The sequence below is a fragment of the Lytechinus variegatus genome, chromosome 18 (genome assembly GCF_018143015.1).
Source record: "Lytechinus variegatus isolate NC3 chromosome 18, Lvar_3.0, whole genome shotgun sequence".
NCBI lineage: Eukaryota > Metazoa > Echinodermata > Echinoidea > Temnopleuroida > Toxopneustidae > Lytechinus > Lytechinus variegatus.
In genome coordinates, this window is record NC_054757.1 from 7,643,042 (window position 1) to 7,657,024 (window position 13,983).

General features: G+C 34.3%; 1 protein-coding gene across 1 annotated transcript in view; it reads left to right on the forward strand.

The window, feature by feature from the left end:
- The window catches only part of LOC121431890 (cadherin-23-like), a 105,334-nt gene that overhangs the window by 32,865 nt on the left and 58,486 nt on the right, over positions 1-13,983 (forward strand). Inside the window, exons 8-19 of the mRNA XM_041629670.1 lie at positions 1,562-1,690; positions 2,491-2,569; positions 2,978-3,090; positions 3,686-3,865; positions 4,535-4,687; positions 6,279-6,369; positions 8,502-8,641; positions 9,425-9,546; positions 10,444-10,543; positions 12,121-12,223; positions 12,499-12,740; positions 13,242-13,410. Of these exons, the coding sequence (XP_041485604.1) occupies positions 1,562-1,690; positions 2,491-2,569; positions 2,978-3,090; positions 3,686-3,865; positions 4,535-4,687; positions 6,279-6,369; positions 8,502-8,641; positions 9,425-9,546; positions 10,444-10,543; positions 12,121-12,223; positions 12,499-12,740; positions 13,242-13,410 (1,621 nt within the window). The remainder of the gene's footprint in view (positions 1-1,561; positions 1,691-2,490; positions 2,570-2,977; positions 3,091-3,685; positions 3,866-4,534; positions 4,688-6,278; positions 6,370-8,501; positions 8,642-9,424; positions 9,547-10,443; positions 10,544-12,120; positions 12,224-12,498; positions 12,741-13,241; positions 13,411-13,983) is intronic.

A 13,983-nucleotide genomic window follows, 5' to 3' on the forward strand; every position in this document is an offset into this window, starting at 1 on the left:
CTTTGCTGGCTTTCCATAGTTGCAATTGATCGGATCAATCACAACTCATTATAAGACGGGCCCCAGGTGGTAAGTTAGCTGTTTGTCCAAACTTCCTATTTCACATCTTCTAATCGCAGTCAATTACACATCGCCAAATCCAACGACCATTCATTCCAAGCCAGCTAATTGCCCTTATTATTAATCGACCAAGTTTTTTGTACCAAGTTTCGGAAGGGGGTACCTTCCTTTTCTTTGTTTGGGCAACTCTGAATGACTGAGATCCCTGTTTTACACAATGGGGGCGATATCAGTTCTTAATGGGGACGAAACCCTCTTAATATTCAGGCTTTAGAATTCAGTTTCTCACAAATCAATAAAGGTGGGGATAAATATACCTAGGGAATTAATGAAATTGCCCTTCTTCAGAACACGTCATGACCATGCTTTCCATATCAACAATGAAACTATTTTTGTAAAAAATGCTTATCATGATTTGTGATTGGGGGCGATTCACCGACTGCTGAAATTGATTTTATCTCGCTTTCATTTGATTTTGGCTGTTCAGTGAATCATTCCAGTTCTTGGCAATTTTCCTTTCCAATGATGACCAATATGTATTTTTCTATCGTATTTATGTTCTTTTGGGGGCCAATAATTTACAAATACATGACCAGTGATATACATGTTTTTTGTTGTAACACACGTTGCATGCAAGGATGGATCCATTTTTCCCATTCACGGGGTTAGTATATTTATATATAATATATTACATTTTGAGTGATTCGATGGCAAATTTTAGATCACAATTGTCTATGTCAATAACTTGATAAATGTCCTGCACATCATTCTTACAATTTATATGTTGTTTACGAATGCACCATCAAACTTCATCCTTAACATATTTTTTCTTTAAAGTTTTAATGACTGCAAATTAATTGTATTGTGCGATAAAAGATTGTTCTAACTCAAGGTGAATATTAGATATGTTTTACTTGTACATTATAGACATGTAAAAACATATTATGTGAGTGAAATGTATGGATGCAGTGGTGTTCTATAGAAGAGGCAAGTTTTTTTTTTTAATGGTAATCTAACAGATCGCTCTTGTACTGTGAATGCTGTGCCTCTATAATTGAATTCTTTTCTATTTTATTTTATAATTTATTAACTGTTTGATTTTGTTAGAGTTTTTTTATTTTCAAAATAAACATTCTGGAGTTTGAAGTAAAATTATGTGTATTAATATACTAGTAGATTAATTTGTTTCTATCTTGAAAATAATTGTGCCTTTTTATGACTTAATGTTTTGTACTCTAGGCCTCAAATCGGTTGTCATATAAATGTTGACATGTAGTTCAAAGTATTTTTCTCTCTCATTATTATGACATCAATTTTGATTTTTTTTCCCTCTTGATCTGTTTATTAAAGCTTTCATGATAAAAATCATGATCAGTGAGCATTTCATTTTCAACATCATCACAAAATAGCGAGAGTGTTTAGTCACATGATGCTATTTAAACTAATCAGCATACAGGATTTGATTTATGTAGGATATAATGAATTCTATGTTCTTTGACAGGACCTTGGGGTTAATACTCGTCTCTCAAGCTCTGCTACATTGACTGTCAGTGTTCTCAACATCCAAGATACTAGACCAGTCTTTATCAATATCCCATATGACGTTACCATCCCGGAGACAACACCAGTGGTAAGTCAACATCCAAGATACTAGACCAGTCTTTATTAATATCCCATGTGAAATTACCATTCCGGAGACAACACCCATGGTAAGATACAAAAAAGGCATCATGCAGTCATATCCTTGGGGCATGTTCCCCGCTTCATCCCCCCTCTCCCCTTGTTATCGTAACCCCTAATTTGTTTTAAGTGCCCCCCTCCCCCAACATCCATTTTCTCAGGAATTATATATTTTTTTGTCTTGTCATATATTTTTCAAAGAAACAATGTGTTTTATGAGAGAGTGACAACCTCCCCTCTTTAGTTTCCAGAATTTTAAAGAACCAGTCCCACTTTCTCTATCCGTTCTCTTATGAAATTCATGGTCAGTCTCTGGATTTGACCTAGGTTGGAACATGCATGTATGTGATGATTGCTTCTTAAGCATGAAACTGGCAGTAGCCGTGTTGATTTAACCATCCTACCTTGGATTATACCAGCTCCTTCATTGCAGAGCACTCTTCAGGAACCAGGGTCCTTTCTTGGTTATATACTGTTTATATATTTCACATGATTTTATCATTAACTCACTGAATATTGGATTACCGTAGACTGCCATGTTGTGTAGACACATGTATGTTTGATGTACAAACATCTGACATTGGCACCTCGTATTTAAGTCATCTTTACAGTCGGCATTTTTGAAGAACTTGCAAAAATAAGTCCTCAAAGATTTGATGAAAACCTTGTTTGATTTTGTATTCCTAGGATACAACTGCATTGGTCCTTGATGCATTGAATAACATTTGTCTTGACATTACTTTTTTACAGGGATCAGTTGTGCAAACTATTACAGCTCTAGACCCGGATTCAAGTGACGCAAATACTATCATATATAATCTTCTAGTCAGTAAGTATAGCAGCTTTTATGACACTGTAGAAACTAACACTATAAGTTGAAAAATTTCCAAAGTTGAAAAAAAACCCACCAGAATATGCAAATGTTTAATATTTACATCTTCTACGTAAAATTTTTGTTGGTTTCAAAGGATCTGACTTAGGCAAAAATACATGTATATAATCTTTTTTTCCCCTTAGGTTATATTTGTTTGATTATCTGGTTGATTTTTATATTACTTTCATTTCCTTGGTACAAATCGGACCTCGATATTTTTCTGTCAATATTTTCTGTAACTTATTGTCATAATGATTGATGATTATATCAATGATAGATGAAATGCTTGAATGTAATGTTGTTAATGACACATTTTCAGAATGAAAGGGATTAATGAAATATTGTGAATATCTTATTCCACAGGTGACAGCCAAGGTTACTTTGTGATCAACCAGACTACCGGTATCATTACTGTCAACACTCGAATGGATAGAGACAACCCTGTCCTTCCATCGACGTACCCGCTTATTGTCAGTGTAAGTGACCCATCATTTCTCATTTCACAATAGATGAATTAGCATTGGGAAAAGTAGATCTGTCCATCTCCTTTCACACTAGACAAAAATTATGTTTTGACAATTTAATACTTCCATTTATGCTCAATATTATACTGTTTTTTTACGAAGTAAGAATGCTCGTCTGTAAAATTGTACTTGATTTGTATTACTTTATAGTACTTTGTATTATGTTTTGAATGGAAATGGAATACAGAATTGAATTGAATTACTTTTGAAGTTTGAGAGGAAAGTTTCACAATAAACTAAAGTAAGTTTTTAATGAAGTAATGTTTTTTTTTAAAGTTTGAGTCAGGATCTATACCTTGATGCCTATTTTTGCCACTACTGTAAATGCACCCTTCCTTTTTGAAATGATATATGCGCTCTACCTTTTTAGAATGATATCTGCACCCTACCTTTTTAAAAATGATATATGCAGTTATGCACCCTACCTTTTTAAAATGATATATGCACCCTTCCTTTTAAAAATGATATATCCAGAATATTTTATATTTTTATTCCTTTGTGTGATGGATGCTTTTATATCTCATTTATTTCCTATTGTCTCATGTAGGCTGTTGAAACCAGTTCTGGAGGGGTGTCCTTCACGCAGGTCAGTTTCAACGTTACCGTCTCGCCTGCAAACGATGAACCGCCATCGTTTGACGAAAATTCTTACACCGTCTCCGTCCCTGAATCGGCGGCTACTTCTTCCCAACTCCCAGTCACCATAACGGTTGATGACGGAGATCTGGTGAGTATTTCATTTGATTCACATGTCATATTTTTGTTCAGTGGTGGAGTTGTAGTTGATGATCCTGCTGTGATGGTTCTAACACTCACTTTTTAAAACAGAGCATCGTAAGTTTAAATCTCGCCCTTGACCTTATTTTCCTTTAGCAAAAAGATTCAGCCAGATTGTACTGCACGGCATGTAAATGAATGGTTGATTAATTCCTCACTTAGTATGAATTAAATATATGCCATATAGTTCAGTTCATTTATGTAATCATTGTTAAATACAAAGTAATTAAAACAATTGAAAGTTTATGGTAAGGATCATTGGCGGTGGAAGCCCAAAAATTAAGGGGGGTCCACCTGAAATTTATGGATGGACAAAAAAACAAAACAATGGTTATCACCCAAAATTTTAGGGGGGGGACTTGAATTCAGGCGGGATGCAGGAAACAAAATTGACAAGCAAAAATAAAGAAAAAAAAAGTTATCAACAGAAATTTTAGGGGGTTCGTCCCCCTCCCCCTGCTTCCGCCGCCCCTATGGTAAGGATGGTTAGAACCACAGTGAAGCCGTAGCTTGTATAAAAAGCTGGAGGTTGTTAAAATGATACTTTATGAAAGTGTTCCCTCATTTGAATAAAATCCATTTTATCACTGCTTATGTCTCTTGCTTGTTTCTCTTTCAGATTACCGATAGCACGATAACGGTCTCTCTGCAAAATGGCAACTCTGTTCCGTTCAGAGTTTCACCAACCCAGGTCTTTGGCAGTGGAGCAATTGATATATTCATTACTCAGCCACTTGACTTTGATGATGGCACCAGACAATATACCTTACAGGTAATAATCTTATTTTTGTTGTCGCTTATTCGTTTTATTTTGATATTTGTAGATTACTTGTTCAAAGTTTGTCTTCTGTGTCCGTCTCGATTTTTGTATATAGTTGTATATATAGTTTGTTTATAATTAGCATTGAAACTAAGTTTAGGGGCTTGCCTTCTCTACAAGCTTTTGCTTTTCTTGGCAAGTCCCTCCGTTCATTTCTACTGTCTTTTCATAGATAAAATTATTGCAACAAATTGTAGTTTTGTTTAAATTATCTTTAACATTTGTAACGAAATTTCATTGATTTGTCTGTATTATCCATTATATTGAATATGTATTGTTACTTTAATTATATTTTGAAAAAAAAAATTGTTGAACAGAAATAAATAAATCTAATCTAATCTAATAATCCAGTTTGGATAATTGATTGATTAATTAAAGCCTTCATTGATCTTTTATTATTTCCACAAATTGGCAACATCAGTATTGGACCTCTAGGAAGAACAGAGCCATTATATCAATGGCTCTGAATAGAGTGATCTATCCACATCTTTTTAGTGTTTATATTTATTCTTAATATTTTGTACAATTTTGTTGTGATTTTTAGAGGGTAATTAACACCAAACCAAACCAGTATTTTTTTTTTATTTTTTTTTATTTACTCCACCTCTTGATTTTGATGACTGCACCTGAGAATATATACCTTATCGGTATTAATCCAATAGACCTGTTTGTAGTTCCATTCTGAGCATGATCAGTAAAGGGTCATTTGAACTCAAATGGTGGTTTCATATTCAATGAGATAAGCACCAACTATGATGTCTTGATTATTCATTAATTGTTTTTTGTTTAATTTTGCTTTGCTGGAAATCAGCAATGCATCCATTAGCAACTGGTATTTAACAGTTGGCCAAGTAACTTATAATAGCAACATATTAATACTTTCAAAGTATATTAGTGAAATACCTTGATAAGATGTCCATTGATGCGCTAAGCTAATCATCGGGTCTGTGCGATTTCTACATCCTGCTATGTCAGGCATGCTTACATTATAACTTGCGTTGTAATGTTGATGATAGCACCCGAGAATATACCTTGTTTGTTGAATCCATTTGGGACAATTGATTATTCAAAGCCTTCATTGACCTTGTTTTATTCATCAATGATAAGTGACAACATTATACATTTTTATATGAAGCACAAAGTGGTAATGTACATGTATCATTTCAAGAAGGCTTGACACACAGGTCGGATAAACAATATTTATGGAATTGCTTTTTAAATGATTCTTAAATTTGTTGTCTATTGTCTGCTACAAGTAGCATCAACTCAAATACACAAACCAGGATCATATTTCACAAAGACTTCTTATGATAACAAATGAACAATTTCTTTAACAGATTTACTATCAGCCAATCGAATTGACTGATTTCGGTAGCTTTAAACTGTTATTGTACATGTGTTATTATAACAAGTTTTATGAAGCTGGCTCCAGCGAAAGTTGCAGGGAGAATTAAGGCTTGGAATCAAGTGTAAAGGGTTTTGAATGTTTATTTGTTATCGTCTATCAAGACTTCAAACTTTCCTTTTCTCCATGCTCGTACAGCTCTCAGCAGTTGATGAGAGCGGCCAGGACCTGGCTCCCGTGACGGTGATTGTTACCGATGTGAACGATAACAACCCTGAATTCACCAATCGTAAGTAGAACAGTAGTTGTTTAATTGGAAAGTTTCAAGCAATTTATGAATTTGCATTCGACAGGTAATCATCTACGAGTCCACTGTGCTAAACCCTCAGTCGAGTTATTTGGTCTGAATACGCAGCCTAAAATTATTTTGTGTACTAACTTAAAAGGAACAAGTAGGCTTGTGTCAAAACAAAAAAATAAAAAAATAAGAACAAAGGAAGTTTGAGAAAAATCGGACAAATAATGAGAAATTTATGTGCATTTGAATATTGCAATCACTAATGCAATGGAGATCCTCCCGTTGGCAATGCGACAAGGATGTGTGATGTCACATGTGAACAACTTTCCCTTTGATGGACTATAAAATACCCTCAAAGGACCTCCTCTTTTTGCTTTTTCTAATGGTGATACAAACTCTTTATCCATGATGTACATGTATTCTTTAAAAATCTGTGTTACATGTCCTCCTATAGAAAGAGCAGATGATCTACTGATAAATATTAAAAGAGGCAATTTAAGTGAAATATGTAAAGTAATGGGGAGAGTTGTTCACAAGTGACATCACACATCTTTGTCGCATTGCCAATTTAAGGATCTCTATAGCATTAGTGATTGCAATATTCAAATGCTCACAACTTTCTCATTATTTGTCCGATTTTTCTCAAACTTTCGTTGATCTTTTTCTTTGATTTTTTTCTGTTTTCACACAAGCTATTTTGTTCCAAAGGTTCCATTCTCCTTTAAAGGTCAAGTCCACCTCAGAAAAATGTTGATGTTTTTTTCTTTTGTATTTTATTATATGGAATATGAAAATATTTTGATTTTCTCGTCATTGTCATGTGAAATGAAGTTTCATTCCTCCCTGAACATGTGGAATTCCATTATTTTAAGATTTTGTGCTTCAGGCAAGGAGGTCCTTATCATCAAATTTGTAAAAATTGAAATATTGTATAATTCAAACAATAAAAAACAAAAGAAATAGTGAGTGAGTGACATCGACTCTCTCATTTGGGTGTAACTGGCTCGTTTATATAACTATTTTGTTAAAAATAAGCGAAACTCTGAAATGTCTTAACTTTCTTATTTTACATCCGATTTTGATGAAATTTTCAGCATTGTGCTCGTCTGATTTTTCTCTATTGATTCAAATAAACATTTTTCTGAGGTGGACTTGACCTTTAACAGTGTTTCGAGTATGCCTTTTATTGATTTTCTTCAGCAAGGGATTTATCCACACTGTGCTACACTCAACCCAGGTGAGGTACATTGGGACCTGACAGGATTGATTCTTTGAAATGCTTGTGCAGTGAAAGACCCCCTGCTAAAGCAGGGGTAATGATATTGAAGTGTTTTAGAAGTGCAAAGATGTTAAATCATTATAATGATAATAATAATAATGGTATATTTACCCAGGGTAGCCATTTCAGTTCCGAAAACTGTTCTCCCAGCAGGCCCTGCTATTATTATTACCCATCTAGGCTACCGATTCAAGTGCACACAGTTTTTTGAGCTGTGTATAATATGCTCTTTACTTGAATCATGTATTATTTTTATTATATCATTATTATGTAATGTTATTTTTTAAGAGAAATATCAAAAGTACACTGCATTTACAGTGTGCATACCATTGATTGTCGTTAATATGGTTCATTTACATAATGCACTTTCTGCATAAATATACTGTATTGCACTAGATACTTGGTATCCTATCATTTCCCTGGCTGTTGCCGAGCCGCCATGTAGACACTCAAGTAAAATTCCACCATGTACCCATTCACCTCACCTGGGTCGAGTGCAGCACTGTGGATCCATTTCAGTTGAAAGAAAATAGGCCATGGCTGGGATTCGAACCCACGATCCCCTGTTTCAAAGTTGAGGGACTAATCCACAGGGCCTTAATGCTCCTCCAACGCCATACCCTGACCATTGTGACATGAATGTTTTTTTAATGTTTAGCTAATACTAATGTTATTAATGTATTTTATTGTATTTCTTAATTGTCATTTAGGGCCTCAAATATAGGCACAGGTTGCTTTATCAGAGGTCCTGACTCGTTTATATGTATTTATTTACTTTGTAACTTCTTGATTGTTTTATTTTGCCAAATAAATTGAATTGAATTCCATGTACCTCAATGTGCAGGACCAGATGATAACATTTATAGAGGGAGTATTAACGAGAATGACCAGACAGGCACGTTCATCGTACAAGTGACAACAATGGACAGAGACAGTGGACAAAATGCAGCGGTCCAATATTCCATCATAAGTGGCAACCTGAATGTAAGCATCAATAATATCTATATGTAAATGCATGTTTAATGGAAGAAAAGTCAAAGAAAATTTCACTTTAACCAATTTTGATTGATTGATTGAATGATTGATTATTTTATTTATTAATTAATTAATTAATTAATTTATTTATTTTGTTTATCTATTTATTTATTTATTCATTTATTTAATAGAGACTAGTTAGAGTAAAATTTTCTTTGACTTTTCTTGGATAGGTTATTTTGTTCATTATTTCCATTCCTTGACGGAGAACGAAAGTATATTTATATTTTCATTGTCCGTGTAACCCTGATGAAGACGTGTTTGCATATAAAAATAGGTATCATAAGAATAGACATCATTGATGGAGCTACATTGTAAAATGCATTACTATGCTTACTTATTGTTTCTTCTGTATTACAAACAATGTGGAATTAAGTATTTCAATAAATTTGATGTAGAAGATCTAGTGTTATTCAGCTGATAGGGCAATTTTATACATTCTCATGACCGAAAGTGTGTTATCTGATACAATCAAATGATCCATAAGCATTATTGACATTCTATTAGAGTTGTTTAACTACCGATAGGCCTAGTATGTTTGTGCAGAATTTATGGTAAATGTTTAATATAGCCTCTTGCATCAATACACTTAATTAAGAGAGCTGTCATGGTGTCTTTCTTTTTACACCTTTTTGTTAATAATGTATGTTTCACTCATGAGGGAATCAAAGAAATGCAATCATAATCATATACATGTCAATGGTTTTACTTTATTTTTATGTTTCTCTTTAGGGTGTCTTTCAAATCAATCCTACATCTGGTGCTATCACAAACACCCAAGTGCTTGGACCTAACACCCCTCAGACATACACCCTCAGTGTCAGGGCAAGCAATCCTACCCAAGGTGTAGGAGTGTAAGTAATTTTACACCATACATTTCCTTTCAAGTCCAGTGTCACTTGAACTTCTTGAAGCATTTGGTTTAATCATTGTGTATTAAAGGCCCATATTGTTGTCTGATTGCAAAATATTCATGATGATTTGTTATCTCTTGCTATTGCTGTTAGTTTTTTTAAATTACATATTATCATAATATATTATTTCCCCACTACTATCAATGGAATAAAAGACTATTTTAAATGGGTTGGGCGGTAGGGGGGGGGGGGTTATTGCAAAAAGTATATTTTGAAATTCTACATGTAAAGCTTAATATACAGTGATTTTTAAGAAAGCTGAATAAACTCTTCCAATCTGCACAAAATAATATTTTCAACCCTTCCCACTCTCTCTGCCCCCTTTCTATTGCATATACTGTATATTCTCAACACAGAATTTTATTTGGTATATTTTTATTGCACATTTTCATATAAAAGTATTTCATAACCTGCATTCACATCTTCAAAAAAAGAAAGTAATTACATCTCTTGGCCCTGGATTTGGCCTGCATTGTATTCATATTCTAATGAAATATAGATAAGTTATATTTTGCGAAGCATTGTGGCTTAGTGGATTTGTTTCCTGGTGTTGGAACAGAGTGTCATGGGTTCAAATCCCAGCCATGGCGTAATTTCCTTCAGCAAGAAATTGATCCACATTGTGCTGCACTCAACCCAGGTGAGGTAAATGGGTACCTGGCAGGAATTTATTCCTTGAAATAAAGTGCGCTGTAAATAATAAACGGCCGCCAACCTATAGCCGGGGTAATAATATCTCAGTCCTTTGAAAGCGCAAAGAGCTGTTTATGATCATAATTAGATACGTGGTGTACAACTGTTTATTATTATCATTCTTATTTTTTTTTCTTCGTGTAGGAGTGGGGAGGCTATTTCAACGGTCATCATTACCGTGAATGATGTCAATGACAGTCCGCCTAGATTCAGTGCTGATGAATTCACTGTATACATCAATGAGGTGAGCAAATACCCAACTTTCTTCGCTGTTTTTTTTTTGTGTTTAAAAAACCCTGAAATCATTCATTGTTTGAATTCATGAGGTACTCGACATCAATAGTGCTTGAAGTTGGTGTGAATGAACAAACTGAAATAGATAGCAATAACATTGCAATAAGACCAAATTCACGTACTGTCCATCTTTTAATATCATTGCTGGATATAATCAAATACATATAAAAATAATAAAAGGGCATGAACAATTATTGGTTTATGGTTTATGAAGAAAAGAAAATAAATTCAACTTGAATTTAAGTATAAAAATTTCACTTGACAAATTGTAAATCCTACTCTAAACAACTGTTAAAAGTTTGCTTAAATTCCTTTGACTAGCCACATTAAATTGCTTTGGTCTAGTTTGATTCATAATACACTCAGTTAATTTGTAAATCTGAAATGCTTGTATAATATCTCTGTCAATAATATTCCATAGATATATAAGCTTTCATGAACCCTGGACATTGCTACTCATTGCTTTATATAACAATGCAAATTTAGTGTGCTAACTTCAGTTTTAGTTTCATGTCCCAAATTTACGTAGCTTACATATCCCTCTTTCTATCCAAAGAAACTGTTATTTCTTAAATAATTATCATCAAAATAATTTCTCCTCAACTCAATTATTTCTTTCCGTTCTCCTTGTCCTTGACAAATATAACACAATGAATTTAATACCTTTTTTCTTACAAGACGTGTCGCATTCTGTTATCTATACAGTGACCTCACAATATGCAAAATTTATGCAAATGAACATTTAACCACGTGAAGCTGAAGGTTTTCTTCACTTTCATTTTTACATTTTAGATAATTGGTTCAGAAAACCTTTTAACACACAGTATCTAAGCACACTTACTTCTTTGGCAGGAACTACGAACTTTGTTTACATAATACTAGTTGGACAAGCTTCATCCTAGCCGAAATCTGCTACTTTTCAGAGAAATTTCAAGCCCTCGGTCGAAACGTGTTGCTCGATGTTTTATGACATTTCGAAGATGAAATTTTAGGCCAAAACCGATTTTTACCTATAAACATATATTATGGTATCTGCAACAAATAAATAGTTTCGATCATCGAAACAATTATTCAAAAGTGATTTAAATGAGTTGAAGATTCCAGACTGTCCAAAGATTCCAGACTATCTGACTTGGGTGGCATTTTCATAAGCGATCCATTAAGTTATACATGATTATGCATGACTTCATGCACAGGTTATCCTTCCTGTGCTAAAAGATCCTTCCTGTGCTAAAAGATATGCTCCCAATTTTCCTTGTTTTTACATAATGGGAGTGAACTTTTTATAACTCGCATCAAAACGTGAAAATAAAATTGAGTTGCATTTAAATGCTTGTTAACAAAAAGAATTGTAATCTGCAATATTCAGATTTGAACTTGAACTAATGGGAATACGAGTGCTTTACAACTTAATGAATACAGTGTTGATATCTAATGAACAACTGTATGACACAGCCCCTTCTTTGATCAGTATACTCACATGTCCAAGTAAGATTTCAACTTCTCTTTTTATTCCAACGTTAACAGGCTGCACAAGTAGGTACAACAGTGACCAGGATCACGGCTGATGACGATGACATCCCGGAAGGAGACCGACTCACTTATGCCATCACTGCAGGCAATCTAGGAGGTGAATCCCTTTAATCCTTATTATATTTTGTAAACAATTATTTCTGTTTTCACTGAGAGACAAGCAATTTTCGAAGAATCTGCTGATTTTTAATGGAAATGACAATGGTGTTTGGAAGGAAAAGCACATCGCATGTGTATACCTTGTGGATACCTTGCACAAAAATGTTTTGCCAAGGGCGTTCTTGCACTAACACAACCGTGTATCATGACATTATGATATGGTGATAGTGATTGAGATCTCAAGTTAATTTTACCTATTCTCTATTCAACTAGGATATTTTCAAATCAATCCTGTGAGCGGGGATGTCACTCTCCTGAGGCAGCTTGACAGGGAGCTTGAATCTCAACACAACCTGACCATCAGGGCCACCGACCAGGGAGCCCCGCCACAGACCGATATGACCCTCCTGAAGGTGATCGTGCTGGACTTCAACGATAACCCACCAAGGTGGAGCCAGCAGAACTATGTGGAGAGCATCCCCGAAGATACTCCAGTCAACACTCTGGTTCTACAGGTTAGAGATTGGTTGAAGTGGTGACGGTGGTGATGATGATGATGATGGTGATGATAATGATGATGGTGATGGTGATGATGATGATGATGATGATAATGATGATGAAGATTATGATGATGATGATAATTATTTTACTGATATGATGATTATTATAATGATGATGCTGTTGATGATGATGGTGATGATTATGACAGTAATCAAAGATGATGATGATGATGGTGGTAGTGGTGGTGATGATATTTGTCAATCTCAGTGATGGTCTTGATGATAATGATGATATTGATGATGATGATGATAGTAGTCAATGATGAAAATGACAATGATGATGATGATTTATAATATTCAACTGGTTTCTTTCTTCAAACTCAATGAAGTCCTTAATCATGACACTGCAAAGTAGATAAAATGTGGAGAGCCTAGTAGCAGTAGGTAAGATAAGAAGTAATCCTTCAGCCTGGCTCATAGTTATAAGGTTCTTATATTCTTTATTGTCTTGCTCAGGTGATAGCCACCGATGATGATGAAGGCATCAACGCTGACCTTACATTTGCTATCAACAATGCAAACAGCGTCCCTTTTGTCATCGATAATGAGGGCAACATCCGAACATCTGGTCGTCTGGACAGAGAGATGGAACCTCAATACAACTTCCTGGTTACTGTGCTTGATAGTAAGTTTTGTGGACAGTTTCATAAAAGTTTGTTATGATAACAAATTTACATAAACAGTTAAAAGCTACTGAAATCCTTTAATCTGATTGGCTGATAGTAATTTTTTTAAATAGAAGTTATGCATTTGTTGTTATAACAGGTCTTTATGAAAAGGGATCCTGGTTTGTCTCGAACGCACCCTTTGAAACAATCATGTAATTATTGTTTACCAAAACTGAAAAACATTTAATTATATATAATAATTTACATGTAATTATGAAAGTATGTAAGTCTAACATTTTCCTTTTCAACTGTGGTTAAGTTCTTGAAAGTTCTTGAGATTAATAACAGAAAGACATTTTGCTAAAAGAAAAAGACCTTCAGGGACCCTGAACAACAAGGTTAGCGATTGATCATACGCTTCATTTTCAGGATTGATTGTGCATTGTAGTTAATGCAATCAATTATAAAGATATTCTTCTACATTGATTGCTAAGCTTTGTGTTACTGGCCAGGGTCTTCTCTTATTAAAACTTGCAATAGATTCTATTCAAATCAAACTTAGATTAATCTCCACTTGTGTAGTTAAGATT